The sequence below is a fragment of the Lepidothrix coronata genome, unplaced genomic scaffold, assembly GCF_001604755.1.
Source record: "Lepidothrix coronata isolate B3197 unplaced genomic scaffold, Lepidothrix_coronata-1.0 Scaffold19, whole genome shotgun sequence".
NCBI classification, from domain to species: domain Eukaryota; kingdom Metazoa; phylum Chordata; class Aves; order Passeriformes; family Pipridae; genus Lepidothrix; species Lepidothrix coronata.
The window spans coordinates 602,492-622,977 of record NW_016690199.1 but is presented as its reverse complement, the minus strand read 5'-3'; the positions used below and the strand labels follow the sequence as shown (position 1 = coordinate 622,977).

Genomic DNA, 20,486 nt, shown 5'->3' with positions numbered 1-20,486 from the left:
GGGATTTCTGGTCCTCTCTGCCTGACTGCAGTGCCAGAATGTCATATTCCTCATCTTTTCCATCACTCCAAGACTATATATTTCTTTAGGAATTGAAGCCAGGCTTTCTATTCCTATCTCCCTCCTAACATACCTTCTACAAGAGGAGTTACACCCGGTCAGTCATCCCCGGGAGTAAGAGCAGCCCCAGCTGCACACACTCCCCAAAAGCACCCAAGTAAAGCACAAGCTCTTATTGAAACCTGCATTTGAAGCACAAAAGCAGGGGCAGTGACAAGCCTGGGCACTAGCATGAGGTGGGACCCATGGGAGATGCAAGGCAGGAGAGCAGAGCTCCCCCAGGACTCCTGAAGCCGCCCCCAGCACAGCCTTCATGCCAAGCAATCAGTTTCTGGGGCAGAACCAGAGAGAACATTAAAAATCCATCTCCCCCATCCTGCAGGTAACAGCAGATCCTGCCTCAATTCCTGGTTTCTGTACAGAAAACACCCCCCAACAAATGCAGTTTGAGGCTGCAGCTAAAACAAGAACCATGGTTTGAAGAAAATAAGCTTTTTTTGTGCCCCATCCCAGGTTTCCTGGGTTGCTGCAGCAGAGCTCACATCCATGCTCGTAATTAGTATCACAATAAACAACAGGGAAATCAAAAATATCACACTCTAAAATACAGTTACAGAAAAAAAAGCTGCCCAGATACTTTTTCAGAGCAGTTGTCACACTAAAAACTTCTAAGTTTCCTGTGCAAAGTGAACCCAGGAGACAGAAATGCTCGTGAAATAGATGGGAACCATTATGGAATAAAAATCATCCAGATGTTTTAAACATGTTCCATTTTAAACATGCTGTTTCTCCTTAGCTTGCCCTTCAAGAGGCACCCAGGTGAAAAGTAGGAGTGACAAAAACAATCTGTTTGAAGGACAACTTCAGGTAAATAAACCAGATCAAGCACGAACCAGCTCCCCAGGTCCAAGATCAGGGCAGAGGGCACAAACAGCACGAGTTGTTACCAACAGCCCCTTCCAGATTTCTCCCACTGCTCCAGAAATCTCCAGCACACCACAGCACGTGCCTGGTAAAGAATGCCATTCCCTTATGTACTGCCTGGTAACTGATGGCAGGAATATACACCAGAGTCCAGCTCTTAATGGAAAGAAGCCAAAATAATTCCCTTACCTTCCGTGAAGCTTCCTGTAAGAGTTATGACAACAAACACTTTGCCTTCTGGCTCCAAATCCACCTGAAAAAGTAAAGACAACGTTAGAAGATTGGTTTCTTTAAGGCAAAAATCCTTTTCAGGATTTTGGATGACTAATCTTGCCAACATTTGATAATATTTAAATCTGCATATATTCTCATGCATGCCCTTAATTAAAAAAAAAAAAAAAAAGCATCCATGGCCCAAATTGTCCAGCCCCATAAAAAAACCAGCAAATTTGATTACTTCTTTTTCCTAGAAGTGCTGCACAATCCCAGCCTTATTAGAGGAAACAGAGATTTAAAAAAAAATAAAATATAGTTAACTGTATCCCAATTTGTCAGATACATGAAGCAGGACTAACACTGAATGCACACAATTCTCTGAAAAGATCAATGCATATCTGTTTTGAGAATTATATGGTTATTTCCTCCCTATTATATATTATCCCAGTGAAATTGTTTCGGTCTCTCAAAATATCATCAGTGCTGAGGTAAAACGCTGATTTCTTACATAAATCACCTTTTGGCCTTAAACCATAGGAAATAGAAAACTGTTAGTGCTGTTACCTAAGGACTTCTTGTTATTTAATCTAAATTAGATAGAGATACAGAACATAATTTTAGGGATCAGAGATTCAATCCCAGTGTCAGTCAACCTGTCCTTGAAAGAAAGTACTTATTTTTTAGTGAGTAGATTTTTCATTTTGAGATATATTTTTAATACAAGTCTTGCTTTTGTATTTTTTTTATTCACCAGATAAAGTCACAGCTAAGGATTCCTGAAGTTTGAGTCAGGCTGTCACACAGAAATCTCACTTAAAAACCAAAACCAAACAAAACAAGGACAAGGCACTCCCCGACATCCTCCACAAATTGCAAGTTTAAAATCGGCAAAGAGGAGTTTCGCACCTCGTGGGTATCGATAACCTGTGCTGAGCAGGAATTCTGAAAATAGAGCTCTCTGGGGAAATAAATAAACATCATTATCCAAACCCTCTCTTGTTCTTGTACAAGCACCTTTCCTTAGTCTGGCAGAAAAAGAAGCAAATTCACATTGGCAGCACCAAGTTTCACCACAGAAGTGCCCGGAATTTAATGCACCTTGGTGAGCACACTGCAGAGTAGAAAAATATTTCCCAGTCCTGCAAGAAGGAATGATGTGCCCAGGCTCCCTCCTTTTTCAGGGGTAACACACAATGTATCCTGTCAACCCTTTGATTCCTCTCCACTGTTAACTCATGGAACACAAAACAGGGAAGCTAGAACTGCTTGAGAAAATCCTATCAAAAAGTTGATTTTATGGGCACTATATTTTCCACTAAAAAAAAACCCATGAAAATCACTCTCTCAGGGAAAATTTAAAGTCAATATTTAGCTTCGACTCAATATTAATTTTCATGCTTGTTTGTGCTGCATATTAGATTGGCTTTAGGAAGCTGTGTTTGAACAGCCCTCTGTCTCCATTAATACTGAAGACATTTCCCTAAATAAATTTCAACTCCAGTAATATCAGGCATCATTTATGTCTAAATTTGAGTTCACTGGAGAGATGCACAGCTTTGTAAATAAATAGTTCTTTCAAAAATACATAATATCTATAACATGCCATCACCCAAACTGATTTATGGGATATCAAAAATTCAGATTTCATGGGAAAATCTTTTACTTACTTAGGTTTCCAAAATCATTCTTCAGTGCTTAGCATTTTCCTGCCAGTATCTGTACATGATACGTCAGACTCCTGCTTTTACACTCACAAAGAGGATCCTTCCTCCCTTCTTCTGACAGACATGGTCTCTGGTGGGATGAGAGCAAATCTTGCACTCCTTGTTTAGTCTTAAAAGCAAAGGCTTGTCAAGACTCAAGCAGCTGGGCTGAGACCAGGAGATGCAACAAAAGCATCATCCACCTTCGACACAGGGCAGAGACAAAAACCAGTCCCAAACTCTGTGGCACACCTTTGTTCTCCATCACTGCAAATGGGATTCCTCTGCCCCTAGCACAGCATAGTCCTCTGCCCGCAGCACAGTCTTACAAAACAGAAACAAAATAATGCTGAAAGTAATAGCAGGAGATTTATGAGTTATAGAACAATTTATCTCCCCTCCAGACTCCAAGATTAAAGACCAGTCAAATCCCCTACACCAGTTAAGCAGCTGTGCTCATGTCATACCACAGTCCAAGAGCACTCGGTAAAGAGGATCTAGCTACACTCAAGATCTTCCCACAGCACGTGTAAGCAGGATCTAATTAAAAATTACAGCTGAAAGGCTCCAAAATGAGGAGTGAATCTTTGGCACACCAGTACCCCACTGGATGCAGGACCAATAGGGAATTTTTATCCTAAATGAGGTTAAACCAGACAGACTTAAGAGTTCCTCTGGTCTTAAACTGATAGCAACAGCAACAAAAGATAAGATGAAATGAAATAATAACAGACCACGGGTAAAAGTCTGGCTTTTGGACCTGCTGTGATCTCCTTTAAAGATGACATTTGACCAGCTAAGTAGCGGCCAACACAACGCCTGAGATAACTCCCAGATATCTGGAATGTGCCCGAAACAGAAAATAACCTCTGACCTAGAAAACCGAAATGAAAATGTCAGACCGCAGACCTGCCCTCCCATGAACTGGCTTGAGACCAGATGATCAAGCAGCTCCCAGGCAGCAACACCCACCTGACAGGACATGCTTCTCACCATCACAAACCCTGTACCACGGCCACACAACGTGGAGGGGCCTCGTGCTGGCAGCAATTGGCCTGTGAGCTCCTCACACTTGCTGGACCACAACCTGCGATGGTGGCGCAGCCCCACCACCGTTCCCACGCTGAGCTGCTGTGAACAGCAGGCAGCTTGCTCGGCCCAGGCCCTGGGCTAATCTCAGCCACCCCTGCAGTTCAGCCCCTCGTGTTCCTGCCCTTGCTTCACACCCCTTCATCATGGCCTTCACGTTTGCTGTGCAGCTACAGAAACAGCACATGCTTCGGGATAGCTTTACCAACCCAGCAAGCAACTGCAGCCACAACTGGGCTGGCAGAAATATACCCATAACCACCTGAAAACAGATGCCCACAGATTAGGAGTGTGGTACCCTACTTCTTCCCCATAAGAAGGAACTGCTAATAAAAGCCTTCCTTCAACCTTTTCAGTCACTAAAGCACTTTCATTACCAGCACCCACTTTCACAGGCTGAGAGGGCTTCTCAGTGTGATGTTACTTAATAAGACCTGAGCACTTCAAAAGGAAGCAGCTGCCAAAGGACTGGCCCTCCAGCCATGGAAGGGATAACCCTATCTGGGGACGGCTGGCTGGCAGCCCAGGCCCTGACTGCATGCTGGCAAAACTCTGGCAATGCTGGTACCTCCCAGCACCAGCCAACATCCTCGGGATCCAACCTCCCAACAGCAGTGTGGGTGTAATGCAAGTACCACACAGATGCCAAGTTTCCCTTCTCACTTCCTTTCTTTCTTTTCCTCCCAGCACTGACCGTGGCTGCTTAAAGGCAAAAAAACCCCCCACAAACCTACATTTTTACAGAGAAACAGGGGTCATAGTATTATTCTTGACAGAATTAGTAAAGTCCAAAGTAGACCATGAAATCAGTTTGGGTCAACAATGCAGGTGATGTTGATCTCCTTTCTCAAAGAAAGCTGGAGAAGCTCAGAGAAACTCCACAGCCTGAAGGCACCATATATTATGTTCAGTGGGAACTCCTACACCATAATACAGGAGATAAGTGATACAGGAATGTAACCATATGTATTTGACAAAATAATCAAAGAGTAATACGCACAGAGAAAAGTTTCTTAATGCCAAGATCTATTTGGCACAGGATAACTTCTTTTAGGGAATCACAGATTTCTGCCTGGAAGGTTTAGTATCAAAGCAGGAGATAAACTGCAAAGGGAAAGTATTAGAAGAAACAAAGGAGAAGTCTGAAATTCTATGCATGCCTTATATTGTGAATGCTGTGAGGTGATCTCTGAATAAATCAAACTGAACTGGTGGCGTGCAGCATCGCACCACTGGCACACAGAGCTGTAAACAAGCATCACCCTCCCCTCTCTCCAGTGCTTTCATCCTCAGCCTGGTCCCCCAGGGAACGATCAGGAGGAAAAACATAGACTTTCTGGCTGGTTTAGAGGTAAGTTGGCCAGGTTTTAGCTCACTGGGAGAGGAAAGTGTGCTTATCAGTGTGGTAAATCCTTTAGTCACCTTCAAGGAAATGATGACAGCACGTTTGTCCATAGAACCAGGGGTGGATAAGATCAACTGTTGGAGCTCAGCTGTACCTGTGAGAACACCACAGGATTTTGGCCCAGAGCTAAGCATACGCTTTAACTTCTGTTGAACTCCACAGCCGTTCCTAAGAGAAAACAAGTGCTGGAGGATTTTGGCAAGCGAGCTGGAAATGAGCAGGTAAGGATGATGAGTTCAGCCACGGCTTCGTTACATTTCCATTGTGAGACACAAGCCCTTGGCAGCGAGGCTGAACAAGAACCGAGGAGGACTTCACTGCTCACTCACACGGTGCCCCATGCCTGAACTTGCCGAGATCGTGTCGCTCCACGTGACTTCAAAGGGAGCTGCCAGAGATCGGTTTCCCACAAGGAGGGGCCCCAGTCAACCACCTCACACACCTTCTCCAAAAAGGGCTGTACTAACATCGTTCCCAACAGCAGGGCAGATGGTATTTACTCCCTTTCTCTATGTTACAAAAAAAAAAAAAAAAAGCTAATTCAGGAGCGGACAAGGGAACAGATGTAGGGAGACCAAAACAGGGTTCCTTAATCACATGCCTTCACACATATAATAAAAACTGGTCATGCATGATTCACCAATGGAAGAGGTTTGGAAAACAAATTCAGAAGGAGGGTAATCTCTCAGGCAACATATCAACACCCAGCTGAAGCATCCACTGAACCCGAAGAGCAGGTATAGTGGGTTGGCCTCCGAGACAGCCCATCGTGGCTCTGTGAGAGGCAAATGGATGGGATGGGAAGAGGCAGATGCAAAGGGCGGCTGCCTGCCTGCGAGTTGCTCCCTCTCCAAAACCCAGACAAGGTGGGCCTCGAGGATGAAAAGACCTCCTCAGCACTGCATCTCGCACAAGCACCAAATCTTGCAAACACAAGTTCAGAAAATTTTTCCTTTTTCCTCCCGTCCCCCACAACAGGTAATCCAGTCTGGGAAGCCTGATCTGAAGCACATCAGAATCAGTGGGAATCTTTTTATTGTCTTTGGATCAGACACAAAAGACGACTGGGTTTACCCTGGAGCTTAGAACAGCCTTTCTCCCACTGCTGCTCCGTCCTTCCTTCCCCACAGGCACAGTTCATAAGCATCCTAGAAGTACAGCCTTTTTTCTAAGCCATGTCAATGCTGACGTGGCTTCAGAACCAGAACAGGCCAGACACTTGCAGTGAATAAAGCAAATATAAAAGCTACCTGGGGACTTCATTAGCTTAATTAAACAAGTAGCTCTATCTTTTGACTTCCTACATAATTTTTAATTTTAATTAACAGAACTGCATATGTAATCAGTCATTTGTAGAGGCAATTCCCAAGGCTCTGCTCAGTTGAAAGAGCTGAGAGTCTGGGTTAGGCTAAAGCTGGTTTTTCACATGCCTCTAGTTATTTCTTGTAATCTTTCTTGTTTAAGCTCCTAACAGATCATGCTTATGGAATGTCAGATCTTTCTGTGTTTTAATAAGGTAGCACTTCCTGAGCATGCCTTTGTTGGACAGGTCAAATAGAAACTTTCTCAGATAAATACACGGTGTCTGGATTAATCAGTCCCACTTGTCCTTTTCAAGGTTGACAGACACCTGTCTACCTAGTCAAGCACCTATGAAAATCCTTAGGGCTGTCTAGTAGAGAGGGGATTTTGCATTTCCAGACCAACAGTTTAAAGCATTACAAATGCACACAGCATTTGCACATATGCACATATGTACATATGCACACAGCATAATGTAAAAATGCATACAAATGCACTTTTAAAGACTCAAGTCAGTGTGCCTAAAAAAACAAACAAACAAACAAAAGGGTGTCAAGTATCTTCTCATTCCTGCAAAAGCTGGTAAGTGCTTTGGGCAGTAATTCCCACTGCAGGTGCTAAGGGCAGACAGGGACAGTGTCTCCATGTCCCATGGCAAGCTCTGTGCAGGGGAGGTCCAAGGAGATTTGGGCATTTGGTGAATGGCAGCAATGCAAGCTCTTGTTCCACCCAAGCTTTGAGTCTGGTGCTGCCAAACAGCAGCATCTCCCTGCTCCCAATAACATTTAACTTAGAAGCCAAGTCACCAAGCAGTGAGGGAGAACAGGGTGTCCTAGTCTGGGGAAAGGCTGTAGGTAAACTCAGGAATGGGTGGAAAGTCAGTCTCTCTCATAACTCCTATAACCAGTTATTCCAGCTATTACTGTAATATTGTTATTCTAATTTTTTGTTTCAGGACAGCTGCTTAAAATATTACTTTTGTTTTCAGTCAAGCTGCATAATTATAAGCTGTGCACCAGCCATGAACAATCATGCATAACTAATGACTCTTAGCCAATCCTGGACTCTTTAATCAATTTTAGTCTGGTTTCACCTAAGAAATTTCCCACCCCAATAGGAGATTTGCTCAGGTAGGAACAAGATCTATCCGTCCTGTGAAAATTCCTGTCAAGAAAACTTTCTTGAAGGGCCACAAATAAAATACAGATAAATAAAATACAGATTAAAAAAGGTTTCAAATCTTAAAAAAAATAAAACTTTCAAGTGCATGAGCCAGAGCCTGCTCCTAATGGAGTTACACCAATTTATATTACTTTTGAGAAATCCCACCTCTAAAGCAATGAATGGTTTATGAGTAATGGTTGCAGGCAGCTCCTCTTTAGTATATTTGAAGAAAAATTTTAGGGTTATAAAGTTAAAAAGGGAGAAACAGAGACATAACTGGTTCAGGGACCATTATGTTTTTGTTCTCCTTATATTTTTAAAGAAAAGCAGCAGCAACTCTCCAGAGGGACTTTTTACCTCTTTTCCCGAGTTATGTGGCAAGAGGAGGGAATCCAACTGCCCATTTATAAGTCCCACAGTACTGAAGTTTCTTGAAGAAAGAGAAGTATTGACCCCAACAGCCACCACTGGGCAAGAACCTGTTCCTTCAGAAATTTAAGTGAAACTCAAAACAAAATGGGGTAATGTGGGAGAGTCTCAGAGTCCCATGCACACACTGGAATCTGCAGCAGAGGAGGGATTTCATCCACAACTTCAAGACAAGTGTGGGGCTAGAAGGGACCAGGCTGGTAAATGGGCTGAGAAGAAAGCATGAAGGATGACCAGACCCTACCAGCGAGGGTCCATTTTCTGAGGGCACAGAATGTGCCAAGCACGGGATGACTCTGCAAACTGCCCACGAACAGCAAAGCAGGTGCAGAAACTGCCCCAGGAATGGTATGTGGCAGCCAGGGGAGATGCCAGGCAGAGAGAAAAGGCTGCTCTGAGCCTCCCTGAGCAGCCCCTGCAGCCCAGCTAGCTGCAGAGAAGGGGCAGGACACCACACCTGCCTCCCCAGCTCCCTCCCACAGCCTGTATGACCATGGTCCATGTGAAACCAGAACCATACAGGCAGGACAGATGCTGCCTTTCCCCACGACATGAACACACAAGCAGAGCTTTAGCTCTGCCGAGCACAATTAGACACTAATTATTAAACATAAATCTTTGTAACACCATGCCAAATACCACCATGGCCAGTCCATCACTGGATTTTCCTTTCAACTCCACTTGCCTTCCTCCCACAGCTATTTTTTTTTTAAGGGATGGAGAGGAAAATCACAGATTACTTTCATTTCCCAAAGGCAAATACTGACATCAATTGCAGGACCACTAAATTAAAGGATGGCAAATGCAGGACTTCATTTTCAGCTGTCTGAACACTTGATTACAGCAAATACACCCATGATCACATTCAGTAGCTGGTATCACGCTATCAGCTTTGCATATGCAATATATGGAAATCTGCCTGCAAACGTGTGTGTGCAACTGCAGGCAAAAGAGGCTGAAAGTGGGACAGGGCCTCTGCTCTTTAGGGGACTTAGGAGCTTTGACCAACAAACAAAAACCAAGAATCTTCTATTTCCCTGTAATGAACAGTAACAACACATCAATAAACCTCAACAACCAGTTATTACCAACAAACCAAAAATCTTTCAACTGCCATGGAACCCTGGGACACCACTTGAGCTATCACACCGGACACAGGAGTTGCAAAGGCATGATGCTAACAGGTCTGTCACTGAGTACACAATGCAGGGAATGCCCTTTTCTATCTCCAAGTTCTGTAGTTTATCAACAAGCATATCTTCAGTCTTCTACATTAACTGGACACTACTTGGCAGAAAACTCAGGAAGCTGTGCCACTTCTGCTGTTTACAGGAACAAAGAAATAAGTCACTGACTGGTGCCAAGTAGGCAAGTTGGTGGCACTTCCCATTTGGAAACGGTCCAAGGGCCACAGCAACGAGATGGTGAGCAGAGCTTCCTCTGACATAGCTGAGCTTAGCACTGATGCAAGGTTCCCCAAGAAGGAAAGGGCAGGTGAGTGCTAACAAGGCAGTGAGCCCAGGTAGCCCATACACCAGCCAGAGCACACCAAAGACCTGGGTTTGGCCCAGAGAGGAACAGAACAGGCAACAGGTAGAAATATAGAAGGAGAAACACAAAGACTGGGCAGAGAAGCAATAATGATTCTCTCAGCCTTGAGAAGTCTACCACGGCACAGCGTTCACCTGCAGTTTTAATTAATATTATTAACAAATCTAGGCAGACTTATAAATCATTCAGGACTTTAGATATAGCAGCAAAATCTGCACGTGGTCTGAGGTTCTGTGTCCAAGGAACTCTTGCTGGCTGCCCAAGAATCATCACCACACAGCTACAGCAGGAAAGCACTGTGTAACTTAAAGGAAATCCACTGGCTTGTACAGTTTCAGTCCTCAACACACTGTTTATGGATCTAACACAGAGAATCGTGGATCCCTAAACCAGCTGCAATACTCTGCAAAGAACCCCTCTGCAGTTGTCTCCTCAGTACCTTGCTCATTTACATACTTATGTTGTTCTCTAATTTTCAGTGCTGGGAAATATTTTCTTGTTATTCACAGGTTTTTATTGCCTAATACTAAGCTTCTGAGAAATTATTCTCATTCAAGTCTCCATTAGGTGTGTCACTATTTTTAAATTATCTTCCTACTACATATAATTCATTTGGTGTACTGCTGCTTTTCCATTTTTGTCCAATAGCCCTTTCTTCTTTCTAAAACAGGCCACAGCCGATGAGATCACGAACCATTAAAACCCATTAGTCCCCCAGATACAATCCATCAAATTTCTCAACACCTCAGGTAGAAAGGGGAAAGGTCACAACTTTCTGCTACTCCAACCATTTCTGTCAGACACTCACTTTTGAAGAGCCAAATCCCATGTTTTCAATAAGAGTTAAAAAGTCAAACCCTGGTGGTATAGCAAAAAGCAATCTGCTGGAAAAGTTCAGTTATTTATGGTGCTTAATGACCACTAATGAGCACAGAAAAATTAAAAAAAAAAGAAGGATTCTGGAGTGAGACGTGATCGACATCTCAATGCCAGCAGCTTGACAGCAGGAAGATGGGGTTCCACAACACAGAGGTACAGACACAAACCAACAGAGGGCTTGATTTACAGGCACCTTCCTTCTTCTTCCCCTCGACATTAAGTGCTGAAAAGATCTCTTCTGAGTCGAGGGCCTTGCAATACCCAATTTGCTCAGTTGGCAAGTGGTTTGTGTGGTGTACGAGGGTCCAAGGGGAATGTGCCCTGATCATCACTCACCTTTCTCAGCCTGACTTCCAGAGCTGCTAGAGCACTACATTAGGGACAGATTGAACCCTAAAATGTGGATGGTAGAAATGCCAGGGAGGACCACAGCACTTGCTTTCATCCAGGGAAGCTTCCCAGGCAGGCTGCCATCCTAGTATTCCAGTTCCTACAGCGGTGTTGCTGTATCACTCCTAAAGGCAATGTGATGGATGAAAGGAGGTGCAGACAAGATCATGCACATCTCCACCTTTCCAACCAAAGACAGCAAAGCCCCTCGGGGTGCCGAGGAAACCTTAGACTGCCAACAAGGAAAGCAATGCATGGGGATGGCACAGGCAGAGCTAGAAAAAGGGCTTGAGGTCTTCAAAAGCCTGGCCTACCCCACTGCAAAACACCTCGGAAAAGTGCAAGGAAGACTCCATAGAACCCATGAAAACAACAAGTGCAGAGGTCAAGCACAGCAGTCCAGAGGTCAAGAAGAGTCATTTGCTCCACAGCACCAGAACCCGTCAGTCTTTTCAGTGACTTTAAAGCCTTGCACTAAGTGCATTGGGGGGCACACACCACCACCACTCCTGTCAGCATCACAGTGCATTAATTGATGTACAAGATCAAGATATCAGCAATGTTTCTGGCAAAACCTTAGACTTCAAAGACATGTCCCAGGGGCATGCCAGTCTTTAGAAGTACAGCTTCCATCATGGATATTCCCATTTAAAGTCTTAACTGCATTACTCATCCGTAGTGAGGATACAAAAAGGAGAGATTAATTCAAGGACCTTTTGATGCTGGCATGGGCTGTAACACCATGGGAAAGCCTAAGCACCTATGTTCTGATAATTCTTTCCAGATCTGGAATAATCACAGTGACTTCCTTCTTCCTCCTCCCACTTCCTCACCTGGCAGTTTCTTAACACTGAAACTATTAAGGACTATCATTTATAGCCAGCCAGTATTAATCCACCACATCCCCTCTTACACTCCATGTTGCAAGATGATCTGCCAAATGATTTGAGACAGAAGGATGAAAAGCAAAATATCAAATATGAGTGGCATCTCACAGAAGACAACCTGCTTGGGACACAGGGAAAGATGTAGAGAAAGGTTAGAAGCACTTTATCCCACATACTCCCTCTTCCACTCTGCCAACCACTTATGAGATTGTTCAATATCCCTGGTACACACATCCCAGAACATCATGTAAAAGCAGTAGCAGTTTCTGGCTGCATAGCCAATTAGATGTTTCCAAAGGTACAAAAAAAAAAGAGGAGTGCCAAGGCATGCACTCCCCCAGCATTCCTGAAGGTATGATGTTTGCTCCTGGTGTCCAGATGTTACCGCTCATGACTCTGCTCTAATCCCACGAGGTCAGTGCTGGGAGCCACAGTCAAGTCTTCACGCAGCAAAAAGAATGTAGGTTGCAGCTGACAACACCCAAAAGGGACACACCATTGCCAACATCTGCTTTGCCAAGTTAGATCATATCCTATGTCTATAGTGGTTTTTGTTTATGGGTTTGTTTATTTGTTTGGGGTTTGGGGTGTTTTTGGTGGGCGAGAGGGAAGAGTTCAATAAAAATATTTCTCTAAAATGGCAGTTAGAAAAAAGGGTGCATAGATGAGGTTCTTCATAGGGAAGGACCTGGGTTGTTCATTTGTACAAAAAGGATTAGGAAAAAAAAAAAGTCCTGAAATCCTGAGGCCAAGCACTGCACTGCAGTAAGAGACAGACTGTCCAAGACAAGCAATTTTTAGTCCCATCAAGTCTGTGATTACAGTTTTCCTCAGCTACCTCATGAGAAAGATGATCTCACTACCCACTTGTGACCATTAAGTCACAGCTGTGACTCCAGCAATTAGGCTGAGACCAGAAGGAGCTGAACAGGCCTCCAGCCTTCCCAAGCCACCGGATGGGTGACGAGGTGCCGTGTCACTGGGATGTGCTGTTCAGCTGACCCAGCCATCTGCCTCCATCTGAAGGAGAGGAGGTTCTTTTGGGGTTTATGTGCAACTGCAAGCTGACAGGCAGCCTGCTGGTATCTACCAGCAACACGCATATTTCCTCTTTTTAATGCTTCTTTTTCCCATTCCAAAGCGTGGTTTCAAGATGAGGAAGCACTTCTCAACCAATGTGACCGAGATTTACCTTGGACTGAAAAACAGAGGTGGAGGACACCCAGAACTGGTATGTAGAGGAAAAGGTCAGAGTATGGTTGGAGTGGTTTTGCTCTCACGTCAATTGAGAACATAATCTGGTGCTGGCCACATTTCCCATCCGCAACTCAACATCACCCACGAAGCTGCAGGTAAATGTTCTTCTCTCCAAACAAAGCTTCTGCTGATGATTGCCATAAGTCCCAGGCAATCTCAGGTAAGCCAAGAGGGCAGGCTCCCTTACAAAGCCATCCTATTTAGGACAACTGTTGCCATGTTCCCTCCTTGATAAATGTTTAGTTTCCTTGTAAATGGAAGGCCTGGCATTTTATCTGTGCCACAGTGTTGCATATGCTTTCTATACAAACACACATGCTTTTAACTCCAGTACACTATCTAAAGTATAAATACCCTCCTGGAGAAAAGCACATGGGTGGCACTGCTAATGTGGACCTTATGCTCCTCTTCCCACTGATAAACAGCCCTTGTTGAGAGGGGACACATTCCCTTAATTCCCAAGCAAAATTTTATTCACTCCAGGAAAAGTCACATCAATTTTAGTCTTATAACCTCAACTAGAGAGCTTTCACCTGCCAAGGACAGAAATCCCTTGGACAGCATTTCTTTTCTTTCAAAATAAAATCAAATCACTTGCCTTCTTTAAGATTTACCAAGCCTTGTAATATAAAGCTGAGAAGCCAGTCAAACAATTCCTGTCTTCTGTATGAGCAGGACTCTCAGCAACCACCTTGAGGGGAAATAAATGAAAGAGATACAGTCCCTCTAATAACCGATACATATTCGGTGAAGGGAATGATTACAAACATAGTCCCTTAAGAAGGATAATAAAACACATAATGCTGTTCAACTCCTAATATACATGATATAGGAAGAGCTCAAGCTAAGATTATAGAAGTGAAGAGTTAGATGGAATCATAGAATAAATACTTTGTGTTAGAAGGAACCCTAAAGATCACCTAGTTCCAATCCCACTGCCACAGGGAGGGACATCTTCCACTAGACCAGGTTACACCAAGCCCTGTCCATCCTGTCCTTGAACAGCTGATCCTAAACTGGAGCTGCTGACTAGATCCCTACCACGGCTACACGATGAGTTTCAGCTTTTTATGATTCTAAAAGGTTCCTCCTGCAGCCCAGCAGCATTTGAAAAGCTTCTGGGACATTACCACAGACGGTAACATGAAGCAGTGGGGTGGGTTCAGATACTGAAAGTCTGAACAAGTAATGACCTACTGGAAAATTCACAGTGAGTGATGGAAAGATCTGGTACTCTTCAAACACCTACATGTTCTGGTTGTGGCTTTGAAGCAAACCACAACACTGTCTATTGTAAAGAGCACTGTTCCTGTGGAAACAGTTGCTTAATATTGCCAGAGATGGAGTAAGAATAAATGCTATAGGTGTGAAGAATTTTGCAACTACCCTTTTACTGGCTAAAATATGTATATATTTAAAAGAAAAAAACCACGTCCTGTTCTTACTGTTGACAGTGAAAAGCATTATCGGGCACAGATAAAGTGTATTTTTATGCAGTTGAAGTAATTAAAATAAACCCCAACAAACCCATATTTCACAGAATCACAGAATGGTTTGGGTTGGAAGGGACTTTAAAGACCATCCAGTTCCTACGCCCTGCCACAGGCAGGGACACCTTCCACTAGACCAGGTTGCTCCAAGCCGCATCCAAACTGGCCTTGAGCACTTCCAGGGATGGGAGAATCTGCAAATTTCTCTGCAAATAAAATTTCTTATGCCCCGGACTATTAACATAAAGAGACAGTTTAGTCAACCTAGAAATGAACCACAAGACCTATACTGAGAAAATGTTGATGAGCTTTTCTGAGGTCAGGAAGATGTTTTCAGAACAGTCTTTCAGGAGCCAAGCACACAGGCACTGAGGGCTGTTTAAAACCAACAAGCTCAGTTACTCTTTTCTCACCTAATGCTCATGTTCAAAACAGGAACAGGCGCTTCAAAAAATGTTACTAAAATAAGAAGTGCATTGCTTAAAAACAATGAGTACTGCATATGCATTGCTGAGGCAAGTCTCTTTGCAGTAAGCTCTTTTATATATAGAAATAACACCAGTGACCTCGTACTAATCACAAACACTCCTTTCCCTATGACAAAGGGAAATGACAAACTTGCAAGGACACACCAGAAACCTTCTAAGATGGCATCCACATAAGCCAGAACATGTGACAACTTGAATGATCTTTGCTCTTCTTTGAAGAAATCCACCTAAACCCTAAAATTTTATTCTTGACAAGATCAGAATTGCAAAATTCTAAAAGGAACCAGTCGGTGATTTGGCGATAGCTTGAATTCTCCATTCCAAGGCTCTTCTCAAATTCTGGAGCGCTAAAGTTTTTAATTCTAAGACTTTTACCCAAGGAAGTGGTAACTAGAGAGAACAAAAGCAGTCAAAGGGGTTTCTCCTTGCTACAGGCAGTGCTGAGCAAGAACTGAAATGAGTTTGTGTTGTGTCCTGTCTGTCCCACAACACGCACGCATTCACCGGCAGCTCTACACCACGAGCAGTGACATCCTGTGCTCCTGCAGAGGTGCAGCCACACACAGCAACTCCTCACCCCAGACACAGCTCCCAACACCCCTTTGGCAGAGCTCAGGTAACCTCAGAGTGGGGTTTTGTACGTGTCCAACATCGGCAACTTCTGGGAAGAGCACAGGGTTGACTATGGTTTAAGGAGGGAAGATTTATATTAGATATTAGGAAGAAATTCTTTACTGTAAGAGTGGTGAGGCAACTGGCACAGGTTGCCCAGAGAAGCTGTGGATGCCCCATCCCCAGAAGTGTTCAAGACCAGGTTGGATGGGGCTCTGAGCAATCTGGTCTAGTGGAAGGTGTCCCTGACCATGGCAGGGGGGTTGGAACGAGATGATCTTTAAGGTCCCTTCCAACCCAAACCATTCTGTGATTCTACAAACTGATAAATCATTAACCAAATTCTTTGGTAGATACAAAATTAGGGGAAAATCCATCTTGGTATCAAGCTTTGATCAAAAGCAGATTACTGGCCCTAGCCCCCCCAGAATTCCCCCCCCTCCCCTTTTCTTCCGGCCATCACCACTCCTCTGCAAAGGCAGCAGAATGGACGGTTGCTTTTGCACGACTCCAAAACCACAGCTAACAGCCCACCACGTTAACTCATTCAGCATTTGACTGATGGCTTTTTTAGCAAGCTCAGCTGTGAAATAGGGTAGGCGAGAAGCAGAGGCACAAGCAGGAAGCTCTCTGCCTTTCCTGCTTCACAGCAACTGCCCATGAGGCAGAGGAGGACAAAAACCTGCTGGGTACCCTCCCAGATCTGCCCTGTACAAACTCCCAGAGCTCACAAGTCACAAGCCTACTGAAAAAGTGCTCCATCACGTTTAAACACAAAACTCATTCCTAGTCTGAATGACTTTGTAAGCATTAACCCAAACGAAAAGGGTTTCATCCATACTAGCATGTGAACGTATTTTGCCTACAAGGGGCTGAAAAGCATTCTGTGAGGATGCCTGAATTTTTGATGCTTTATTCCTGAGCCTTCCAGACACTCCAGAATCCAAGAATTTGCTCTCCATTTCAGCACTGTCACTCCAAGAGGATAACAAGCCCTAGGGATGTGGATACAGTGAGTTTTGGCCTGCAGAGACTACATTTTAACAGTAAACATGGGGGTTCCACTGTCCTTCAGGTAGAGCTGGAGATCAGAATGTGACAAAGAAACGACATCTGCTTCTGTATCACTTTTGCCCATTTCTTTTGCCTCATCATACCCCTTTTGTCCCTCAAAGGGAAAGAAGAAAACCCCACTGTCTGGGCTCATGAGCACATCTCTTGAACTAGCTCCTTTCTTGGACATGAGCACCATGAATTTGATGATCTTCTAGGTTCATGTCAAAAAATCATTCAGCAAGGTTTTGCAAAAGAACGTTAAACGTGTCCCTTTCTAGAATCAAGGAAACAGGGAGAAATATCATCCTGATTGGCAAAAATGTTACTCGAGCTAATTATTTGAAAATGTGGTCAAAATTAGTTGCTATCATGAAGTACTGATGGGGTTAGTGTAACAGGGGTTAATTTTTGAGAGGAAGATGGCTTGATCTAGCATAGCTGGGTTTCTACCCAGTTCTGCTCCACTCAAAACTGAGAACAGCTTAGTTGCTTATATAGTAGCTACTAAATGACCACAGTTACATCCCATTACGTTAAGGAAGACACAACAAGCCAGCATTTTTCCTTAGCATAGGTCTGTGAGCTGCCACATCACGAGCCCCCTGCAGAAACAAGGGACAGAAGCTTCTAAGAAAGGAAACTGATTGCAGGGTCATTTCCAACAATCTCCAGTACGTCGCCCTCCCTCACACGCCAGTCACGTGAGCAGTTCTTGGGGAGCACCCAAAGCTGTGCTTTTTACTGTTACTGAGTAAAGAGATTATGAAGTGATAGGTGTGGGGCTCCAACTTGAAAACTGATTATCAACAGCAATACTCCCACCAAGACCTATTAGGAGATGGAGGCTCACACACTCAACACCAATAGAGCTTTTGTATTAAGTGTGTTCCAACTGAGCAGCTTTGAGAAAAATCCCACCGTGGATTGGGACCGCACAGGAACATTTTCCTCACATGGTTGTATTTTTTTCCTTGCCCAGGAGCAAACTGCCTTACAGAATAAATTTTAATTGAACATATTAATGTTAGATGCCTAAGTCTGTGAATGACCTAGATAATGAACTCATTGCATGGGAGCCAGTTCCCTCCTCTTCCTCAGAGCTCCATAGGCACTCACTGTGCCCAATAAATAATGTACAACTCAGCCATCATTATAAACTCTTGTTACGTGCAAGAAGGGGGAAAGAAACGTGTCCAGTTCTTCTCCCAATTAGGCAGTGCAAAGCTGGCAGCATTAACTCCATTGATGCCACTGGGAATCCACTGATGGAAATCTTGCAAGCAACACCAGAAGCAAGCACCAGGCTCCTGTTCTGCTGAAATCACACTGAAGACACAGGCAAACGATTTTTACGAAAAGTAAGAAAGGAAGAATATAACTTTCACATTGATGTTATTAAAAATTGATGCCAGAAAAAAGTGAGGTATAGAAAACACCATGTGTGTATCAGTTTACATATGAGGAAAGGATAAGATTTAAAGCACTTAAAATTTAAAAGAATTAAAGGATACGAGATAGAAGGAAACATGCCGTAAATCAATTCCCAAATTTCATTACTTAGGACTACATTTTTCCCGTGCTCTTCAATGCTGGGGAAAAGGCCAACAAGCTATAAGGCCTTGTTTACCAAGGAAAATAAATGCAAGACAAAGTAGGAATTCAAACAGGATAAGCTAGTCTTTCATTAGCCATTCTTGATTTAGACAACCTTCATTATTCTGAAGGAACAAAGCCCAGAACTGAATACATTTAGCAAGGGATGAGCACACTGACCAGACTAGGTGGAGAGAATCCCTCTAGGAACTAACTCACACGCCACTAATCCAGCTCCAATGCTATCAGAGACAGCATTGATTTGCAACTATGTTGTCAGATAAAAGCACTTCGGAGCACAGACATCCCATGCTGTGGGCTGATTTTTACTGTCATAGTAAAACTGTCACCCTCCTTCCTATCCCAACCACGGAGCCAGCTCCAGCAGACTGACACAACCCTAAATGATCTTCCTGACAGTGCACGTCTCTCTCTGACTCACACCCACAGCGCTCGGCATAGTTACAGCTGGTCCCTGGTTGAACCTACTACAGCATCTATAAAACTGTGAATGATGGCAAATATTTTCTATCCAAAAAAACAATAAAAGGATTCCCAAACTAAGACCCCATTGCTATCACAGGTGGTTTAAGACACTAAAGCAGGGGGAGATTTATATGAAGACTTTAATTTACAAGTGACGTCTTGCTTACATGACAGAGTAAAATTAAATTTACTCAAGAGAAAAAAACACAAAAGACAGTGTTATGCTAAAATGTAGACTAATGACAAGGAACTAAGAAAAAAATAAGAAACAAGCAAAGGCAAAACAGAAACCACAGAGCAGGCCAGAGAGAGAGAGGGCTAGAAACTAGAGGTGCTGCAGGGAGGAATGAGCTGCTTTTTCAGACTAAATGAGACCAGCTGGCAAGTCAAAATCCTGGCTGAGGATGGCTTGCATAGAATATACAAGACAAAGATAGGAAAAACACCTCACTGTTAGATATGGAACTACTATCTCAAACCTCTCCTCAGCCTCTAGATGCACATTGTCAGACAGTCTGTCACTGTAATTCTTGCTATTAGGTGTAATGTCCTGGGACAGCATAGTCACATACCCTGTTTCTCACATCCTCTCCCTCACTTGCCTCCATTTGAGAGATTACAGGGCTCTACTGATCTGTCAAGTGATTTCACACTGCAAATGGTTTTATGAATTTTTTTTTTAAACATACAGCAGACACACAATACTCATACAGCAAATCATGTTTAGAAATGTGACTTGCATGGATGTATTTTCCTCCTCTTCTCCTTTTGACAGAAATATCTGTATTGCAATATGAAGTAAAAAAAAACCAAAACAAAAACAAACAACAAAGTAAAAAAGAAATTCCACTTATGCCTAAACAGCATTCTCATGTTGGTTTAAAAAATAGAATAAATAATCTGTCTCCCACCTCACAAACTCAAGTCAGCTACCCAAGCTGCCCAACTTGTTTTTCTTCACCAGTATTTCATCTCCTGCCTGTTCCACAGTCAGGAAAACTCTCCTAGAAGGAGTCTGGAGAGCTGCCACCGTACCACTGAAGCAAATACAATCAATTCACTCATGAAACTCAATACTTACAAAACTGGGCAGGTGAACACCAAGAAAAAGTCCTTATGTAATGTCATCTACAGATTCACACTCCAGTCCCTCCCTCCTCCCCTGTCAACATTTTTTTGTACTGGCAAAGCTCCTGGGTAAGCACAGTCATAGCAGCTGGCTCTTCCTGCAGTGCGAGCTGTGCTGGCCCAAAGGGCAGGACCACAGCATATGATGGAGCACAGAAATTCCCATCCAGTGACATGGAGGGCCAGCAGACAAGCAGAAATCTTATCCCAGACCTGACATCCCAAATGCCCTGAGGCTGTGCAGCCCAGGATTGCCATCTTCCCCAGGCTGGGCTTCATTGCTTAGCAAGGTGGCACTCAGAGGAGACAACCCTGGGTGTGACATCTACCTGTCAGACAAGACACAGGCATCCTCTGTCTCTCTCTGTTCGTGTTGA

The 20,486-nt window shown here is 43.7% G+C and overlaps 1 protein-coding gene across 1 annotated transcript in view; it reads right to left on the bottom strand.

Annotated features, from left to right (window-relative positions):
* The window catches only part of PRKCH (protein kinase C eta), a 118,860-nt gene that overhangs the window by 90,210 nt on the left and 8,164 nt on the right, over nt 1-20,486 (bottom strand). Inside the window, exon 2 of the mRNA XM_017807686.1 lies at nt 1,174-1,237. Coding sequence (XP_017663175.1) covers nt 1,174-1,237 — 64 coding nt within the window. The remainder of the gene's footprint in view (nt 1-1,173; nt 1,238-20,486) is intronic.